Raw genomic sequence first — 21,730 nt, 5'->3', positions numbered from 1 at the left:
TCTTTGATAAGAATGTTATGTATTTTTATACAATTTTTATCATGATCATCATTCACAAAAAATCTTGTTTGGAAAAGAAAAATAACCCTTTATGAACCTCATTTTGCTTTATTGACACACAAACAAGAGCATCGTGGAAAATGAAGGTAACACAAAATCGAATATGCCATCTCTGAAACATACCATTGCAAATTGACTAGAAATAAATAATTGAAATTAAATAATCCTCGTAATACTCATAATTTCATACATACTGGCTCATCTCAAAATTTCATTAACTAAAAAGAAACTTTGAAAAGAGCAAAGCCAGAGTAAGGTGTAATATATTGAGCACTAGGTCTGGTGGATACTCGAGGCATTACAGAAAATCTGTAGGGGGGGGGGGGGAATCCCAAGATGAAAATATACAGTAAGCCCACCAAAATGGTTTCGAATGTCGCACTTTTGAGTAATAGAAGAAAAAAAGGCTAGGTAGAGCCAAATGCTTGCTGGTGCATTTTGCAACTACATGTTATACAAATTTTCAGCTATTACCTGAACTGCAGCCTTCCGCATCGCTGAGGAAGGCTGCAGTTAGTAGCCAAAAATGTATAGGTAACTCTTAAAATTTTCTTTGTGTGTTGTGAATAAAAGTTCAAAATTTCCTTATTTTCAACCAACACAGATGAACTTTCATGATTTTAAAAAAATTTCTTATTACGTTGTTCTTATATACTGCACATTCTGGGCCATGGCTAAATACTATTTAACATTGAATCAAGTAAACACATATTCCCAATGACACCACAAACCAAAGCACTAATTATGCGCTAAAAAGAAATCAAACTTAACTTCCAAAATTTGATGAAGGGGTTTCATAATCAAATTTGCCGATAGATACATTCAAAGTACTTGTGTCTATTATCTTTCTTTTATATAAATTACCATGCTGTTTGTCGGAATTGGTTTTCTACAAGAAAGCCCTTTGTGCTCTGTACAAGGACTTTCACCATAAAAATTATTAATGGATAGCAAAGTATAAAGTGATGGTCATCTCGTAGAAAAATCAATCAATATGTCACAGATTATAATATATGATACTAACAAATATAGAAAAATAACACCTGGTTTTAGTAGGCAGTGAATTTACATTTACAAGATAGATCAAGGAATCTGATAAAGAAATATTATAGTTTTATGAGGATTCTGCAATCACAAAGCAAGGTCTTTACCTGCTTAAAGTACTATAAAATCCCTGAAATTTCCAACTTTCGAACAAAATCTCTGAAAACTTAAATTCACAAAAAGAAAACACAATATTAGAATAAATTGTCAGAAATCTACAGAATTTCTGGTATGCATCTCATTGGTTCAATGTCTGAAAAGGATTATAAATAATTCTAATAAATAGATTCTAAGTACACTTTATATAAGTACATACAACAATTCAAGTAGATGCAATAATATAGGTATTTCTATCACATAATCTGTATGCAAAGTTGATTTGTACTAAAATTAAGTTCACTTCGCTTTATTAATTGAACAGTAATTTTCAAGAATATTTAATTCTAAAAGGAACATTGCACTTCAGGTTTTGCCAAGTCTACCCCTTCTGGGGGTGGAGGTAGAGGGGGGGGGGGTTGACTATGATATCATATACAATCGATTTCTACTTTCTCAAGTGTGAGATATATTCATACAAAATGAAGAAACAGATAACAATTACCTAAGTTACAAAGAGACAAAATAACATGTAAAGGAGAGGGCGGGATTGCTAATTTTGAAAAGGATTTTCCCCAATCTACTGAGGATAAAAAACTAAATGAAATATACATAAAATTGATTGAATTTCCATCTGTCATTTTCCATCAGTAGAATGAAAGAGATGGGATAGAAAGGCAGGAAAGAGGTACATGTAGAGAGGGGGAGAGAGAAATAAAGAGAGAGAGAAATAAAGAGAGAGAGGCATTTCATGTGAGATCAGGGGCTCTGTCCTACAAAGAGTTGCGATTGATCCGATCAATCGCAACTATGAAAATCCAGCAAAGTCAACATATAAAATGCATGCTTGTTCAAAAAAATTCTAGATATGAATGAATATCCATAAATTCATTGATTTCTTGACAATTTGGTGTGTTCTCCTTTGTTTACAGAGGACATTTTGCAAATTTCCTGTAGAAAAAATTATGACACTGATGGATTTCCATAGAGTTACGAATGATTGGATCAATCATAACTCTTTGTAAGACGGGGCCCATGAGAAGACCTTAAAAATGTTAAGGCACCACCAAAGGTCTATGCCCCGTCTTCTTGAATGTAAAAAGCATTCACATTCAGTTAATATTCGTAAAGAGATTCATCTGAAAGTGACATTCTCCATTGTTTTTTATATGCTGAAATGGGTGGATTAGAAGCGAAATGATGCTTCGTGGGAAAGATGGGGCTCAAACTTGGGAAAGGCATCTAGCACCGAAGACGACCCTTACTAAATATTGGGTGCAAATGCAAAAGTAAAATAACCGCCAAGTGGATTTCTCTTCATGGGAGTGAAATGCTTGTTAAAGACCCAGACCAAACCCAAAAGTGAAATGACAAATCATATCAATCGAAAGCTTATCAACTACTTAACACATAATTGCAAGCTTTAGGCATTTTCACCACTTTCCAGCTGAGTGTTCTGCTTAAGAATAACTCCAATTATCAGGCTTTGAAAATAGGCTTTCTTATACGTGCTTTCACCAGCCTCAAGACCGTGCAGTCATGTTGTGTTAGGAGCATTGTGATTCCATTGGTTTGTACACAGAAATATATGTTAATTTTTCTGCTTTTCAGATTCCGAATTCGATTTTTTTTTTTCACTTCGCAGAAAAAATTGCATTGAAAACTATTTAGTGCTCAAATGGATGGAAACCTACAACTCTTCACTAGATTTTTTGTAAATTCTTTGTTTGGCTCTAACTGGGCATAAATTGCTATGTCAGGAAAATTTGTGACACATAATTTGAATGCAGATAGAATTGGAAAGCTGTGCCAATTAAGCAGAAAATAAAAGCTTTAGATTTCATCAATTCAAGCTTGTAGGAAATATATTTATGACATCTCTTTGTGATAGAAGTGAAGAACTTAAAATATGTCTTTTATCACCACAGACGAGATGAATCGGACAAATTACCTTACTGTGGTCGAAGAGCATTGAAGAGAAATAGTGAACAAATATAACAGAGTGAAATCCAAATTTGGAGAAGGAGAAAAAAAGGGAATTTAATTTTTGCATGTAAGACAACACAGAGACAACATTTTAAAAGATAAAGCACCAGTTATCCAAAACAAACATGTTGTGTGAGCTTCAATTACAATACAGCATTTACAAAGTCATATAGGAACTATCGGCTTTTCCATTCGTGTAAATGACATATTTAGTGAAGATCCTGGCACCATCTATTTGAGTTACCAGGGGCCTGTTTAAAAAAAAAAAAAGAGTTTAAAAAACAAGACTGATCAAACCAACCACAACTATTTCATAATTGTCATAAAAAAATGTCATAATTTTTTTCGACAGGAAATTTGCACAATGTCATTTTTAAGCAAAGAGAAGCCTACAGAATATTCAAGAAAATAATGGATGTGTGAATATGAATCATATCTACAATATATTTAAACAAACATGCATGTTAGATGTTGATGTTGCTGGCTTTCCATAGTTGTGGTTGATTGGATCAATCGTAAGTCTTTGCAAGCCGGGGCCCAGAAATACTCCCCAAGAGGGTGATAGCCTCTGATGTAATGAAGAATTCACACAGGAAGACATCTGTTTTTGTTTTTTTCATTCTTGTACAGTATATCATAGATTGATAAAGGGCAAGATCATGATAGAGAGAATGAACCCTCATATAACAAAGACTTAAGCTTGCGCAGGGTTTTCAAAACTCATACAGAAAACTGTCAAGCTTTTTCTTTCCTGCATATCATAGATTTGATGAAGAGCAAATTGGAAAACCCTCAGCATCCGCTCTTATTGTTACCGGAGATGTCGTTCATGATAGAGAGAATGAATCCTCATATAATGAAGACTTGCGTACACTGCAAGATTTTCAAAATTCATACAGGGAGTTCTCAAGTGTTTGTCTTCCTGCATATCATAGAAATAAAGAGCAAACAGAAGAGCTCTCAGCATCCGCTCTTATTGTTACCGGAGATGTCGTTCATGATAGAAAGGATGAAACTCTCGGAGAAGATGAAGACACCGAGAGCCAGGAGAAATCCACCAAATGCAATGAGACACCATCTCTTCCTCCGGGATGCGGCCGAGTGCTGAAGGACAAACTGGACTAGACACAAACCTGAGAGAAAAGAATAATTGAATGGTCCAACATCATCAGTTTTAAATCATATCACTGATGACCCTAATCTCAATCTATTTTTACTTATTGTAATCATCACACCTAATACATGCATGACTGAGTGACAGGGCAACATGTCAATCCATGTATAAGTATGACACACGCACATGTTGTACTAATAGTTTCAATCAAAGACTATTCTGACACCAAATAGAGGGTCTTATAGTATCGGTGACACAACATTTGCACCTGTGACAATTGCTCTGGGCTCAATTTTGTCTAGGAGGTAGGGTTAGGGTCGCAATAGGGATAGGGTTTTATGTTAGGGTTAGGGTAGGATATAGGGTTTTTTGTTTTTGATTGTTTCTTCAATGGAAATTGTCAGGGACTTTATTCTGACCATAAACAAGATGAGATAATTGATTTTAATCAGTAAAAGGAAAAATAATGATACATTTATAAATTTTGGCTAAAAACACTACTTGCATTGGTTTTGTACACAAATTCACATTTTTGAGCAAGTTTGTGTCTGCATGCACTCACAAAATGTTGTGTAATTTTTGAACCACGTACCTGGGGATCGCAATTTTTGTATCAAAACTTACACGAGACTTGAAAGTAAAAAGTCAGTGAGCGACGAAGTAAAATAATAATTTCGCTGCAGATTTATCGCGAAAAATGTCATGGGGGAGGCAGAATCAGCCCCCCCCCCCCAATTCTTCTTAGGGTTAACCCCTTATATACCTGAAGCTATTTCTTGTCAGACGTGTGACTTGGCATCAATTCACATGTTACAAACATCTCTAATCAAATAAGTATATCTCACAGGCCTTTTGAAGGAGATGATGATTTGTCACAGCTGTTCCTATTCTCAAGATGGTATGTGCATCAAAATTAGGTCATTACCAAGTGGTTTGAGGTAAATGAATTCAATACGAAGAATAGACTTGATCAAACAAAGGTCATGCTTGCACGCTAATACAATTCTAAATTCCACACAGGTACAAATACATGAATCGAATGCGCAACACAGCCAGCTTCAAGATTACTGGAGGAAAGTTTACAATGCTTCTCAGAAAAAAAATCAAACTGAGGATTATCAATATTTTTTTTCATACATGTAATTTAATTGAAACTGCATTGTAAAGTTTAGGTCTTCGTCTTCATTTGATGCACTGCTGAAAAGTAATTTTCTGTACTTAAAAAACAATATTTGTTTAGAATGTCTGAAGCTTCAAAATGATAAGTCAGTCATTTATCATTTATAATGAAAATTAACTTACGAATAAGCATGGATAATTTTTTACTAAGATGCACTGTTGAATATGAAAGTAATGATTTATGGAATGGAGCAAACAGCTTGTTTCACTCTTTTTCTTAACAATAATTTTTTTTTAATACAAGTACCTTCAACAATGGAAGAATCTAGAATGCCAAATTGATTAAAATAACACCTTGATTTATAAGCATGATATTGAGATATAAATGTACATGTAGTTGCACAATAGCTTGTATGTGTTCTTTACATGTTTCATTATGCCAAATAAAATAATGATAATACAACTCAGATATATTACCATACATTACAGAGCTTTATGAAAATGTAAGACCATTACTGTAATAATTCAGCTGTGCATCAAAATCCTATTGGACTGTGGTAATTTATCCAGGAGAATAATCTTAGAAATTAACAAAAGCTTTTAATCTATACATGTACATATATAGACAGTGCAGGAAGTTGCATTCTTAAATCCATTAAACCCTTAATACTGATGAGCTCTCATGATCGAAACTTAAAAATGTGTAATTTCTCATACTGTTATTGACTAGGTTTCTGTCGCCCAGCTTGTTTATTTATTGCCTTTTGGCAGCCAATACGGTGTGTCAATAGATAAAATAAATATATATTGCAGCTAAAAATCTAAGCCAAAATGTTAATGTAAATAAATTTAATTAGTTCCTTTGGCTTTAGTACCGGATTATTCAAAATACATGTATCATCTAAAAATCTTAAAATTTGCAAGTCACTTTTAAAAAAATGCAGAAAATACTGGCTTACATTTTAAACTTCCATGTAGATTTACGTATTATATTATTAAAGTGCTTAGAGTCAGAATTCTGTGAAATCAAATACAAGTATCAGCTTTAAACTTAATCTTGGAAAAGGCTTACAAAGCACCTACATATCACTAGCCTTTGCCTTGAGTTTGTCATATAACTATCACATGCTTCATTGTTATCTTGTTTGATTTACTTATCTTATATTGACATAACACAACTGATAGCTTACAAGGGTGTTTTTATATTACAGTACATAATTATACTAACCGTGTTGTCACATGTGTCAAACTTTCATATGCAGTTAATAGACTATTGTGTTTGAGTCACAATATACACCACTACAGTAAAACACAACAATGGGGGTTTAGGAGTGTTTTTTGGATGGATTTGTCATTATAAGAGATAAGAATAAAGTTTATTGGTCAAAATGCATATTTTTTATATGAAGCTATTTTCCAGGCTACTTCTCTTCATTATGTATTAAAGTTTGTCACATTGAACTCGATATTAGTTTATAAGGGCTCTTTTGCTACATACAAAGGCTACATGTATTTTATAATGTGTTGGGGCAAATTGCCCTTAGCCTCCTTATCTTTTCCCCCTCGGCTATGAAATATATTACTTGTTTAAATTATGATTACATAATAATAAAAAAATCAGAACATAATCCTAACAAAATCTAGATAGATCAATTGGAAGCACATACATTGTATTACAATAATGTCTTTTTCTTCAAAACATTTATGTCCACAGGGCAACAGGTGATTTTCTTACAAAAGATAAGAAAATAATCATGAAAAATAATAATATATAATACAGGATTTGTATAGCGCACATATTCACCTTGCTAGGTGCTCAAGGCACTCCTATATTACCCTTGCTAGTCTGGCTAGTCTACCCACACCAGTGCTCACAGCTTTTTGAGGAATTACTTCCTGCCGGTAACCATTTACCTCACCTGGGTTGAGTGCAGCAGTGTGGGTAAATTTCTTGCTGAAGGCTGCGAATTGAACCCACGTCCCTAAGATTGAAAGACGAGAGTCTTAAGCACTAGACCATGGCATCCCACAATTGAAAAGAGACCTGTAAATTGCTATTGTGCTCAATATCAAATTCAATTTGGAATATAGAAAAGGAGAAATAGCACTTGACAGAAATCCCTTTCCCTTTGCTAAAAATGATTGTATATAATTTCTTATTCCCAAGCTACTGAACTATTTTAACAAAATTAATACTTTTATTCTACAGAATTATATCAACTCACCTGGAAATACAAATATAAATACAGCAGCCAACCCTCCAATGACCGAGATGACCACCCCTATATCTGGAATGAAGAGTGCCAGTAGAAGCGAGATACTAAACCATGTTACTGTTTCAATGACCCTGCGCCGTTTCTCTCTCAAGGCCCACTCTTCATCCGTCCGACCAAGAGAAGATTGTAACATTGTCTCAATGGCTAACCTGTAAAGAGAACATGTTGCTTTTTAAAGTACTTACTATCTATCCATATCAATTTGGAATATAACAAAAAATTAAAATATAATGTTTATTCCATCATTTTGCACATCGATTATCTGGATAATCGATTAAGGCTATGTTGCATTAAGAGTTGGACATTATTAAAATGCAACTCTATGAGCATTGCCTATTTAGCAAAACATACAAACATATATGTATCATACAAAGGTATATATTTCTGTGCTTTGTTTTTAAATCCATAGGAATTAATTTTTCACGAAAGATTTGGTGAAAATGTACCTTAACTATTTTATTCTGACATAAGGGAATACAATATCCTATATCTGGATAATGAGCAGGAACCACTATCAGTGTACTACTTTTTGCTGAATATTCCCATAATACTTAAGATTTTACCTAATAAATAATACAATGCAAAATGAATGAATGCAATGAGATGAAGCATGGCATACATAACCAAGCAAATTACATGCATTTAATCACTGAATTATTACAAAGATCTACCATATTTCTCTGGAATGTTGCAATCTTAATCCAATAAGTTTTGACAAAAGTCTTTTTGTTTTAGCTAAAAAACGTACTCACCTGCCACAGAAGTGAAGAATAGGATATGTTGTGAGCATGTTGGTTAAAGCCATGACTCTGGCAATCATGATTGTGATGTTTTTATCATGATACGAGAGTAAGATATCTGAACAGACCTTGCTGCCAAACGTCAGAGACCCGAATATACCAGAGAGTGTGTATGCTGTACAGCTGATCAGGAGTGCAGGGACGATGACGCGAGAGAATCGAGGTAGAGAGCGCTTGTGAAGACTGGAGTAGACTGGAACAATACTGACATGACACTGTCAAGTTGGAATGTTGGAAGAAAAATATAATTGTATGTTTAATAAAAAGAAAAATAAGTGCATAAATAGCACCAAAAAAAATTACATACATGTATATAAGCCACTTTTTAGATACAATAAAATCTGTTTTTAACATCTTTCCTGATGTTTGCTTGCCAGAATGCAATATTGTTGGAATATTACCTATCCTATAAATTTCATAATAGCCATGTCTATGGAGAAAGAGAGTGCAATATTTCTACAATATTCAATCAACTCTGTGAGGCCATTATCAAACTCAAATACATGAAACATACAAAGGCATATTTGTGCAATAAGCGATGCAATTAAAATGAGCGAGGATACCATTAACAGCTACATGCAAATAACATTGAAATGTCGAAAAGAGTTCAATTTCACTACCAGACAGGACTATTCACTCCTCTTGTGCCCAGATAGTGACTGGCTACAGCCAGGGTAATAGTGACAATTAATGCCCTGTGCACTCTGCAGAGTGGAAATAAGCATGTAATAAGTTGCATCATTATCATTATTATTACCTGGAATCCAAAGCATATAGTCGGTATTGAGGCAAAGACTTGGGTCCAGGATGAAGGATGAGTGACAAGATCTGGACTTGGGCTGCCAACTTTCCGAAAGTAATTGATGATAACTACAATACAGATGTAAAGTGATGCAAATACTCCAATGGAACTGGTGAGAATAAAGAGGATATCCAAGCAAATTCATTGTTTGTCGGCATGAATCATGTTAATTTATTAGAGTTGAAGTACATGTAATTATTAATACGGTATATCATTCTTTTAACTGATAACAATAATGATTTCATTCACTGTTGCATTTTATAATAAAAGAAAACACTTTGGACAACCTGTTGAAGCTAATGAAAATGTGGAGCAAATAGAAGCAGAAATATAGTGGATCGGAAAGCAATAAAATTTACTATTTAAGATTTGAAATACCACTTGCCAGACGGACGGAAAAAATTAAACGGGGGCTTGGGGTGATTCTGCCCCCCCCCCCCCTGAAACGCCTGAAAATCCCCATTTATTGCAATGTTAAAGCTTATCCAATGTTACAGATTTAGGCAGTAAGTTATGGAAAGTAGCCCAGAAAATAAACAATTTTTTTTTTGCCTGACAGAGCAAGTGATTATATTTCTTTGTAGACGGCAGCACATGTATTTGAATCTAAAAACAAAATCAAGGAATTGATGCCAAAGTTGAGGAATAACAAACATGAAATGTAACCATAAATTTGATTACATTAAAATGAAAGAAACGTAAGCATATCATGATGAGTGGGTACTCACCCAGGGTATTTGAGGAAGTCAACCATTTTAGGCATACACAGAGGTAGGACAATGAAGATTCCCCAGCAGGTTATGGTGAAGCGTCTATCTTGATACCAGTGATCCAAGTGGTCTGTACCTCCACAGATATAAGATAATACTGTTCAAAGGAAAAAAGTAGGTCAAATAAAGCTTTCTTTTTATCATTTATAAAATAAATCCCTATAGGCCTATCTTCTTCTCTCATCCAAGATCATACGAACATGGTTCTCCCTTTCCATAAAAACTTGTCCATTCTGATCGAAATGATTCTATGACATTTGCTCCAACGACAATTGCCTCGCTATAAATTCCATATAATAGAATGATTACTTTCAGCCCTGGAGTACACACTACACACCCTAGACCCATCACAAAAAACTATTGTAACCCTAATCCTACAATTTAGACGAAATAAAGCCCATAGCAATGGTCGCAAGAGAAAATGTAGTATCACTAGACAAAGTAAACGAAACAATGTAAAGAAAGGTATTGATCAACTTGATTCAAGTCATCTCATTTTCATATTTTGAAGTAAAATTAGTATTGATTCCACCAAACTCACAAAAGTTTGATATAAAAAATCTGTAAAATCAATTTAACAAACTATTGCATTATTTTGTAACCACAAAAAAAAGGGGGGGGGAGAAAAAATATATGGTTGCTAATGTGAACAAGTAGGCACAACTTAATGAAACCTGTCAGCATTGACAAGTTGTCACTCTGACATTTACTATAGTTACGATCAGAAGTGCTCATCCTATAAAAACCCAACATTTTCACTGAAATTGCTAGATTTTACAAATAAGTCTGTGCTGACAAATTCCATATGCCCCCAGAACTTAAATTGCAGATTTTGAGAATATGGGATCATCTAGCATGATCTAGTATTAATCATATAGGCCTGTATTCTGAAGTCTGGGTTCTGTAACACAAAGGTTAGCAATTGATCGTACCCTTGAATTTCACGATTGATTGTACAGTGTAGTCAATGGAATCAATCGTAGAAAATGTTCTACGATCATTGCTAAGTTTTGTGTTACGGGCCCCAGGTTTAAACTCTGGTCTAAATATGTGGTTTAACTATGGATAGCCAGTTGTGACATATATCTAACAAGGGGTTCACTGTATCAGCTCATTTAAATCTCAAATCAGTCTGAACTATCTAACTTTAGACCATGGTCTAAGTTAAAGTTGACTTCAGAATACAGGCCATAGGTTCTTATTAGAATCTTACTTCCATCAGTCTGGTCTCCTATGATGATGAAGAATGTGATGCATGTTCCAAAGCAGTATGCAATGATACACAGCTCACAGATAACCCTTCCTATGGGACCACACATCTCCTGAATGACGCCTTGATAAGATTTGGATTGACGCACATCAGAACACAGGGCCAAAATCAGCAAAGTGGTGGAGATTATACAAACTAGCACCTGCAACAGATAAATTGTCAAATAGAATAAAAGTATCCAGTCATTATCATATATACAGTATTCATTTTATATGACATGATTATATATCAAATGTCATATCCATTTATTTGCAGGGAACCTAGTAAAGAAACCTTAGAAACAAGGCAACAAGAAAAACCAGAAAAGTTTGTTGGTAAGTTTGAATGTTATTTGGCAATAAATATATTAATATAAATTCAATCACAAATTTATAAATCTTTATCTTCTAATCTAGCTATTCATTCATAAATTAAGAGATTGATTCAAATTCAATTATTTGCTATATTAATGTATATTATTGTTATTAATTATATATTATTCACCAATCTATTCATTCATGTATATCAATAACTCTTGTGATCTGACAAAGGACAAAACAAGTGATGATGCTAAAGTAATGAAATTTTCACTGAGAAGCACAAAAATGGTATTAAAAATACTGTTTAGTCAAACATAATATTATAACGACAATAGTCATAATTCAAATAATTTCACTTATTACCAACTGAATGATAGCACTAACGGCAATCCCTCCAGCAGTTTGGTATGCAAATGGAAAGTTGAGAAGCCCCGCCCCAATGCAGGCATTCACCACGATAAACATTGCTCCAAGAACAGACGTCTCTCCTCCCGGTGCAGGATGAGTCCGTACTGTCACACTGCCCAACAAGGATTGGCTCTCACTGGATTCATAACCCGATGCATCCATCGAGTCATTCAGTCTGTTGGCATAAAGTCTCTTGCTGCTCCGACTCATTTTGAAATATGGATCAGTGGTTTATTGATATCACAAATTAAGGTGCTGGTCAGAGTAAGTTGTGTCCTGAATCCGTAAAACTTCAACCAAAGTGGTGATGTTTGTATCCAACTTCAAATGACCATGTTTCACTTATACTTTATAGTTGTAGATATATCTAAATTTCATTAAACAAAGTCTTCTTGATTTTCAATTTTGAAGCCTCCAGATGGGATTCAAGCAATGATGATTCCTAAAGCATATCTCTATGTTTGATATAAAAAAATAAAATGTGCAGTGTTAACAAAGTTATGCATGAAAGGGGGGGGGTGACTGTACACCTAGAAATTGAACTGAAGATTAAATATTAATTTTTTTTAAATTAAAAAATTATTTCATTTAATATTGTTGCTGATATTTTATGAGCAGATACATGTACCAAACATCTCATGAGAAAAATAAATGCTATGCTTTCAAAAACTGTGGCCTGTCATTTTCAGCTTGAAAAAAAAACAATGGTGCCCAATCCAATGCCTGTGGACACTTTCACTTTAGTCTAGATCTAAACACAATTCAGGAATTTTGATAAGAAAAGCTGCATTTCTATGCCAATTCATAAAATTCAATATAATTTTGACTCAGATTTAAAAACAATAGCCAGATATTAAAATACTGAGTCCTAACTCTGGAGGCCCACATCTGGCCATCTGACATGTCTGGCAGTAGACTGATAAATCCGCCGTTTCAGAGTTTTTCAACATTTTCTGATTTTTTATGTCGTCCTCCTACACAGATGGAAGACGGTCATTGGGATCGTAATGGTGAAGCAAACAACCACCGCTTAACTACAGCGTCTATGGAGAAAGGGTGCATTTTTGCACCCTCTTCGATAACTCTGAAATTTTGCTTTTTGACGGGGGAAAATGAAAGAGATAAATTTATATCAAATACATTCAGCTTACCACCTTTCTGAAAAATATGCTAGAAAATGGAAAATTTTGATGACTAACAGATCCGGATCAGCCAACTTCTTCTTCGATCGCCGTCAGCTACAGCTAAGCAAACGGACGTGCCACTGGATTGGCTGGCACGTTCGTACGCTCAGCTGAAGCTGCGCTGACGGCGATTGAAGAAGAACCTGATTGATCCTTTTCTGTCTGTCATAAAAATTTGCTATTTTCTAGCATATTTTTCGGAGAGGTGGTAATTAAGCTGAATGTATTTAGATCTATATCTATTAATTTATCTTTATTATTTCTTCTTTTACCCCATCAAAAAGCAAAATTTAGGAGTAATCGAGGAGGGTGCAAAAGCACACCCTTTCTCCATATAAGAGACGCTGTAGTTAAGCAGCGGTTGTTTGCTCCACCATTAAACGAGCCCAATGAATAAATCTGTCGTCCGTTGACGAGGGGGTGCCGCGGCCACGCGGAGCCAGACAAAGTCTCACTCTCAGCGCGCAGCAGAGCATATCCCTGACTAGACCAAAAGCTTCAGTCTCTGTATTTTGGTTGTTCCGCTGAACTACGTTGGCTCCACTCACCATACATAGACTGAAGGGGATGGGGCCCTGTACCTACAGCCAACGTATAGTGAACTAGCGTTTTATAGATCGCGATTTAAACTGTTTTTTAAGCAAAATTGAAAGTTTTATGGTTTCCATTATCAGGGAAATATAAATAACTTAAGTAATTGCATACCTTGGGCCGGAGTTATTGAAAAAAATCCTCTGGATGATTGAGAAATCTGTCATCTAAGACATTTTCACCTGACCTGACGGTTTTTCTTGCAAGTTGCCATCTTGAATGACGTCATTATCGTTATTAACTTAATGTCTCGAATCGATATATCGCGATTATAACTAGTACTAGTACTAGTATAACTAGTATCGTTTATCTTCGGTTTCGTTCGCATATGGAGCAGATCGTATAATATCGAAAGCAATATCGATATCACATTCGTGATTGTTGACGTTCGTTTGTAAATATTTTAATATAGTTTGGCTGCCATTTTGACCATTTTTATCGTGTTCAACCCAATTAAACATCGGTAAAGTATATTTTTCATGCCTTTTTCATCTATATCGTTTAAAGTATTTAAATATTGAAATATCATGGTTCAAAATTTGTTGTTTATACATCCTTAGATTGTAAATTCGATGTGTAAAATTACATCAAACTTTGGACTGTGAATTGACAAAAGGGAGGGAATGAGAACACATGCGAGCCCACACGTACACCCTACCGTCTGTGGTAAATGGGGATTACAGTAAAATGTCAGAAATTGTTGAATAAATCCCCAGAAACGTAAACGACGGTTATTCCTGTCTAATCCCTGACAGAAATAGACCTATTCATTTTATCGTACTTCTAGTCACGTGTCTAGCAGGCACATAACAGAACAGAAGACGTTGATCCACCATAAACCAACTCGGCCTCGGGCGCTGCCAGAACCTCACGTTCTCGCCGCCCCGCCCCTGAGCCCACCGGCTACCGTAAGGTACCGGGTACCGACTCTGCACGGCAGTCTGTGCGCTGACGGCCCGGCCACAATTTTCCGACACGGAACTGCCCAGACCCAGTGCAGTAGTCGGCCTGCACCTGCCCAGTAGTCAGTACACATTTAGTTATACAGCTTTATTCTTCCTCTAGTAATTAAAGTTGTTAAATAAGAATGCGGAAAACTAGCGCAACTAACTTACACTTCGTGAAGTTCGTCACTCACTAGTCCAACTCCAGATTGTGAAGGCATCATGTGACCATTGATATTGCTGTCAGCTGATCAAACGTGGAAATGCACACAACCTCTCCTCCACATATTACAGAGCTAACATAGTGAACTTTGACCCTATTCTTCTCGGTCAGTTTAACTTAAAGGGGAATCCAGCCTTGGCTATAAAATGTTGTGTTGGGAAGGAGAAAAATAAATTAAACAGAATGGTGAAAGTTTGAAAGAAATCGTACAAGCAATAAGAAAGTTATAGCTGCTTTAAAATTGAGATCACTAATACTATGTAGATTTCAAATTGGCAACTGAGTAAGTAAATTATGACAAGGGGCGCAAGGACATCTTTCTCATAGGCCATGTACTTTATTATCAGGGATTTGTGGTTTTCTCCTAAGTACCCATTCCACTGGGGCAGTAATCTAAATATAACCCAGGTAGTATATTGTTTTATGTCCTCATGAAAGAAAAATACAATTTGAAATAAAACTCTTGGGGAAAATGACATTTTAGCCATAATATGTATTGGAGTACATGGAAGAGTAGTCCTTGCCTTACATCACTATGACTTCCCATATGCGGCCAATTCAAAGTCTCCATGGGTATAGTGATTACCAATATTTATGACTTTTAAAAAATCATAACTTTCTTGTTGTTTGTCCAATATTGTTCAAACTTTCACCTTTCAACTTGTCTGATTTTTCTTTTCCTTATAAATACAAGTTTTTATTTGGGTTGGATTCCCCTTTAAGGGCCGGGAAGTTCACCCTGACAAATTTTTGTGTGAAAATAGCAGAAAATGATATAGCCGAAGGTTTGAGTTATTAGAAATTTGATTAGGCCTATTTGATCTGTGACGTCATATGCGAACAGCAACATGGGAGTGGTAAAAAATTAAATCAATGAAATGTCATTTTCTCAGAAAAATGAAAATGGTTTTTAATGTATCTATATATATCAATAGACAATAAACAAATGATTTACATCCGCTCATAATAATAATAATAATAATGTGACTTATAAAGCGCCAAATCCGCTCTGTAGAGTGCTCAAGGCGCATAAAGAGCTAAGAGTTAAAGGTCAAGTCCACCCCAGAAAAATATTGATTTGAATAAATAGAGAAAAATCAAACTAGCAAAATGCTGAAAATTTCATAAAAATCGGATGTAAAAGAAGAAATTTATGACATTTTAAAGTATCGCTTATTTTTCACAAAACTGTGTTATGCACAACTTAGTGATGTGCAAATGAGACAGTCGATGATGTGTATCACTCACTATTTCTTTTGTTTTTTATTGTTTGGATTATACATTATTTAATTTTTTACAGATTTCACAATAAGGACCAACTTGACTGAACCATATAGTATTAAACAATGCTAATTCCACATAGGCAGTGAGGAATTAATCGTTGATTCACTTGACAATCAGGAGAAAATTCGAATATTTCATATAATAAAATACAAAAGAAATAGTGAGTGGATGATGTCATCAGTCGCCTCATTTGCATACCGACCAGGATGTGCATAACTGTTTTGTGAATTAAGCGAATGTCATAACTTTCTTTTTTTACATCCGATTTTGATTAAATTTTAAGTGTTATGCTTGGTGGATTTTTCTCTTTTTATTCAAATCAACTTTTTGATGGGGTGGACTTGTCCTTTGAATAAAAAAGTTTTTAGAAGATATTTGAAAATTTTGACAGAGGTACATTTTTTTATGTCTTCAGGAAGGCTATTCCACAAAATTGGGCATGCAAGGAAAACAAAAATAAGTTATCAGGAGCCATTAAAGTAATGAAATTCATGCATTTTATGTTACCTTATTTTAATATATGGGGCACCTGCTCCATAATATGACATCCCAAATCCAAAATTTAAAATACTAACAACTTTCTTAATCTTTAACAGATTTTCCTCAAACTTTCACCAATATACATAATTTTTATGCTATTTTTTACAACAAACTTCTTCAGGGTGAACTACCCATTTCGAGGCTAAAAACACCCACCCACGCCCACACACACACCCGGAGGGGGGGGGGTGCTGTGTGCAATCACCTTCCAGGTTTCAAGGAGGAAAAAAATATCCCCTAAATGTCAGTCATGTAAAAAAAAGCTGAATTTCCTTGATCACGTAATTTGCTCACTCTATATTTTTTCAAACACAAAAAAATAAAATAAAGGAGGATGGTATGTACATACTACTGGCGGATCCAGGGGGGGGGGGACATCTGGCCCATTCCCCCCCCCCCCCCCCTTGAGAGGCATAATCAAAATTTGTAATGTAAATACGCCGTTCTAACACAAGTGTGCCCCCATTTTGAAAATGGCCCCCCCCCCTTTTGGGAAAATCCTGGATCCGCCCATAAGTATGGTACTTATATTTACATGTATAATAGCACACACTGACATAGATATATATATATATGGGTGGTTCGGAGGAAAATTCCCCCCCCCCCCAAAAAAAAAAAAAAAAGGAGAGAAAAAAGAAATGGAAAGCAAAAACAGTGAAATATAAAATAGTTCTCTGAATTAATGTCAGAATTCCTTTTTTATTTTGAAAAGGTAAACATGTACAGGCCTACATCCTGTAGTTTGCTGACATGCATGGAATCATCAACACCCTCCCCCCTCTGCCCCACGCATTCACACATTTACTTGAGGCTAACTTTGCCTCAGTCTTACATAATGGAACCACAGAAATAATAAATCTGTTATCCTTTGAAAAAAAAAGACTAAGTACAGCACACGTAGAGAGTCTGTTAGGTCTAACACATTTTTTTGCATAGAATCTGCACTAATAAAAAAAATGCTTCAATTTGGGCAAATACGTGCAAGTTCACTAGCATTGTATAATTTTTTTAAACACACAAGTACATTCACACCTCTCACACACACCTTCCTGAAGAATGGCTTCACAGTTTGTCCCGGCATTTTTAGGGAAACCCAAACTATAAAGAATTTCATGTAAAGGACAAAAACGTATTTTAAATCACTCTCATAGCTATTTGAACAGTTCATTATATTCCATGACTTTTTTATAGCAGAGATAAGGAAGGTTAATCACAAACTTTTCTCTTTTTTTTTAATACCAGATCACAAAGAATGGGTGTATTACTCGATCACAGATGCTGAAAATATGATGAAACGAAGTCAGAGAAATTTCAAAAGAATGAGGAATACAAGTCTAATTCTAACAGTTCAAAATAGGAAGCTGCTAGCTAGGGGTTTGGAGTTCTTAATTTTCCTTTAAATGGCAAATCTTAAGGACATAGCGGCAATATAACATTAAGAAAACTAATACATAAGATTTTGAGAAAAGGATATAAAAGCAGTTTGGGATGGGAAAATTGAGGAACCACCCCCCCCCCCCCCATCGGTATTATCTTTCTCATACATATTCTATTACTTCTCTTGAAGTTAAATATTACACTTTGTATCCTAAACGCCATATCACATGCCCCTGCATACAATCAATATTTTTAAAAAAATGCATTTCAATGCACAATAAAATGCTTTTCTATGTATGTTTTATTAAAGAAAATCAGGATAACACATATCTACACAATATTCTATACAAGAAGAAAAAATGACCAAAAACAGACAAACAAGTACAGATAACTGTGGATGTGTGCACAGTTATAGAGTGTTGTGCTACACATAAAAGAGAGTACATAATAATATATACTGAACAAACCAAAATATCTTTGAGACTTGAGTAACTACTTTCTTAAACTTGTTGAGGCATTATACTTCTGTGAAGTAAAACATGTATATTGGTAGCGATTGCATATGAAACAGTTTTGAGAATACCTTCAAAAAGAAACAATGACAGAATCACAGAACAACTGTAATAAAACTGATATTTAAACCGCCTTGCCAAAATTATGACCTTAAAAATACTTGACATAATCAAACACTTTCAAAAACACTAGTGATCCTAAAAACGGTTCTATGACATTTGCTCCAGCGACAATTGCTCCGATAGAAAATTTGCATGTTAAGATAAAGATAACCTTACCTTCAAAACTAAATAAACCCTAATACTATCTTTATATTATTCTGAAACAAAAAATCTCTTACAATCCTAAATTTACCCCATGGCTTCTGAGATATCAAGGCCGGAGCAAATGTCGTGTCACCCCTGAAAACATCTACGATCAACAAAAGGTCTTTCTTTTCCTTCTGAAGGAAGGGGGGGGGGGTAATAACACAAAGCAGACGGTGGTTCACCCAAACTATATTGAGCATAATTTGATCCAGAAATCTGACCATGGTTACTGTAAAAATACATAACTGATTCATAATTTCAGTGAAGTTTCACAAACATATAAATTCCTTCTTTCTTTGACAATATCACCTTCGACCAAATAAGCAATTTTTTTTTCAAGCAAGATTTCTGTTTTCTTACATGAGATGCATTGGCATAAATTCAAGCGGTGAACCTATTATTCAAGGGGGATGAACTATTGTTTCAACCCCCCCCCCCCCCTTGAAAAGTATGAAGTCATGTATTTAATTTACACCCATGAGACTGCACTTTAACAATTATTCTCAATTACTTCAAATATTACAATTTCCAATTAAAGTTCATAAAATCCACTCTGTGATGTCCAAGCAACCAATGATTTAATATGAAAAACTTGAAGAAAAAACTGTCAAAGGTTGTAAATCTTAGTTTACGCTATCAAAATATATTGTTTAAATGGCTTCCTACAAAGGAGTAAAAAAATCTTGAAACTTGAATTGTGCTCATTTGGTTAATGTTAATTTTATCCAATAAACCATTTCATAATTGAATCATTTCCTCTCTTCATTTTCAATAAAATTGAACTTCTAATGAAAGAAATGACAAAAATCCAATAGCTTAAAAAAAAACAAGCAATTAAATAATTTGTCATTTCCATTCCGATATGCTTTTTACACTACATAAATTATAAGTACAACTAGTGTTGAATTAAAATGAAGTATGATAATGTGATTTCCATACTTCTGCCTTAAATTTCTTCCATTGTTCCCTAACAACGTTTGAGGCTTTTCTTCCATCATTATAGTCTAAGACTATATTTAGTTGTATAACATAAGTGTTATCAGCTTCAACACTTCCATAGTTTGTATCAGGGAATGTACTTTCATTTTAGACCTCAATAGTAAGTATGGTCAGTTCCCCCATGTCTGCGCGGTCTCCCAAGTCTGCGTACACCCGCGTATTTGCGCGATTCTAGTAAAAGAAGATACGAAACGAGCACAAACTTTACACATGCAATACATAGACAGGTATTCATAAAAAAATCCGACTCAAAATGGTGGAAAAATAATGAATTCAGGGCATTTCATGTGACGGCCTCAAAATGCAGCCTTTGTCATCAAAATCCCCGAATCGTGTGCAAAGTGAATGAGTGCGCAGACATGGGGTACCATTTTTTTTCAATCTGAAAATGACTGCCCGAGGTTTTTTCAAGATAATCTTATATTTTCTTTCATTTTTTAATGAGAAATTTGGTACACTTACTGTTAATAATATAAGGAACACTATTAACCAAAAGGTTTTGTGAAATAAAAAGGAAATTCATGTTAAATCTTAACTCAAATTGTTAGGTGCGCAGACTTGGGGCCCACCATCATATAAGCTGTAAACAAAAGTTGAGGAACAAAAGAAAAATAAAAACAGACAATTTCACTCATCAAAGTCTCTCTTTACCAACAATATACTGAAAATAATTACCCCATTACTTTGTTATTGATCATTGATCATTAATACATGATCCGCGTGGAGGTAAGGACAAATTCACTGTTCTGAACTTCTGACTGATAAAGTTTTTCAATGAATCTCATTAAGAAGTGTTTATGTGTAAAACAGTACTAGAGACAGTGCTACCATCGGAGCATTCTTCCCAATTTTAATAGAATCCATGTCCACTAGATTCTTAATAGAAGAGCAGAGTTTAACAACTTAGCACACTGCCACCAGGACATACATATTTGTTAGCTATGTGGCACAAGAGATTTATAGTAATGTTATTATTTCATGACTTGTGAAGGCACATCTACCAAAAGACAGAACATATTTAGTGGCAAGCAAGTGGTAAGATTGGAAGAACTATTTCCATGATTGAAGAAATTTCAATGAACAAGGCAAAGCAAGAGAAAGGAGAGGCCATCATTGCATGCTCAGTTGTTTGCAGGAGATGTGGAAAACATACCATTTTACAAGAAAAGCAGATCCGCACTACACAGTACATAATTGAGTAGTTTATTCGATCGATGCGACGCTGTTCTTGCAGGTAATGATCAATACAGGTGGGTGTTTCATAAAGCTGTAAGTTACGAGAGACTTTACAAACGACTGGGGATCCTTTCTTGTGGTAATACACATCAGATTTCCATTTGTGTTTAGTTCCTAAGGGTCACAAGGGTCACCAGTTGTAACTCCTTTATGAAGCACCAACCAGATCTCATAAGCCATGCTAAAAACGCTCCATCAAACCAAACGCAAAAACATATATATATATATAAATATATACATATATATATTACAAGTGAGTTTGACAAGAAGTTTGTGTGCCTACAATGAAATTTCACCCACAATTGTTTGTACATAGTGCAACAAAACTTGGCAACATGTTTGTGTACAAAGAAAATAGGATATATTTGAGGTGTCAGAAAATATTATAGAGCGACCTCAATCTTATTTGGCAATTAAATCATATGTGTGTAGGTCGTAGTCGTAGGTCAAATATGTGTATATGACAAAATCTAACAACATGAATGGC

General features: G+C 34.8%; 1 protein-coding gene across 2 annotated transcripts; it reads right to left on the bottom strand.

Annotated features, from left to right (window-relative positions):
* Positions 1–15,030, bottom strand: LOC129253992 (sodium-coupled neutral amino acid transporter 7-like). 2 transcript variants are annotated; one of them, XR_010292653.1, is made up of 9 exons: positions 14,935–15,022; positions 12,000–12,499; positions 11,281–11,479; positions 10,026–10,164; positions 9,253–9,406; positions 8,448–8,710; positions 7,645–7,844; positions 657–4,319; positions 1–534 (listed from the first exon to the last, which is right to left on the bottom strand). XR_010292653.1 is itself a non-coding variant. In XM_064095142.1 (8 exons), the coding sequence occupies exons 2-8, from the start codon at positions 12,252–12,254 to the stop codon at positions 4,147–4,149; spliced, it is 1,383 nt and encodes a 460-aa protein (XP_063951212.1). In that variant the 5' UTR covers positions 12,255–12,499; positions 14,935–15,030; the 3' UTR covers positions 1–4,146. The 2 variants fall into 2 exon arrangements, 1 of the variants encoding a protein (XP_063951212.1); XM_064095142.1 differs by having other exon boundaries at positions 1–4,319; positions 14,935–15,030.
* Between the last annotated feature and the right edge of the window lie 6,700 nt (positions 15,031–21,730).

This window comes from Lytechinus pictus, chromosome 2 (assembly GCF_037042905.1).
Source record: "Lytechinus pictus isolate F3 Inbred chromosome 2, Lp3.0, whole genome shotgun sequence".
NCBI lineage: Eukaryota > Metazoa > Echinodermata > Echinoidea > Temnopleuroida > Toxopneustidae > Lytechinus > Lytechinus pictus.
Note: the sequence above shows the minus strand (reverse complement) of the source record. Positions and strands in the feature narration are given on the sequence as shown.

Excerpts from the sequence above, each read along its gene's own strand:
- LOC129253992 (XM_064095142.1), bottom strand. The coding sequence starts at position 12,254 with ATGAGTCGGAGCAGCAAGAGACTTTATGCCAACAGACTGAATGACTCG. Across the intron at positions 10,165-11,280 it reads AGGAGACCAGACTGATGGAA|TATTATCTTATATCTGTGGA; the intron begins GTAAGATTCTAA and ends TCCTTTGAACAG. Across the intron at positions 8,711-9,252 it reads CTATATGCTTTGGATTCCAG|TGTCATGTCAGTATTGTTCC; the intron begins GTAATAATAATG and ends CCAACTTGACAG.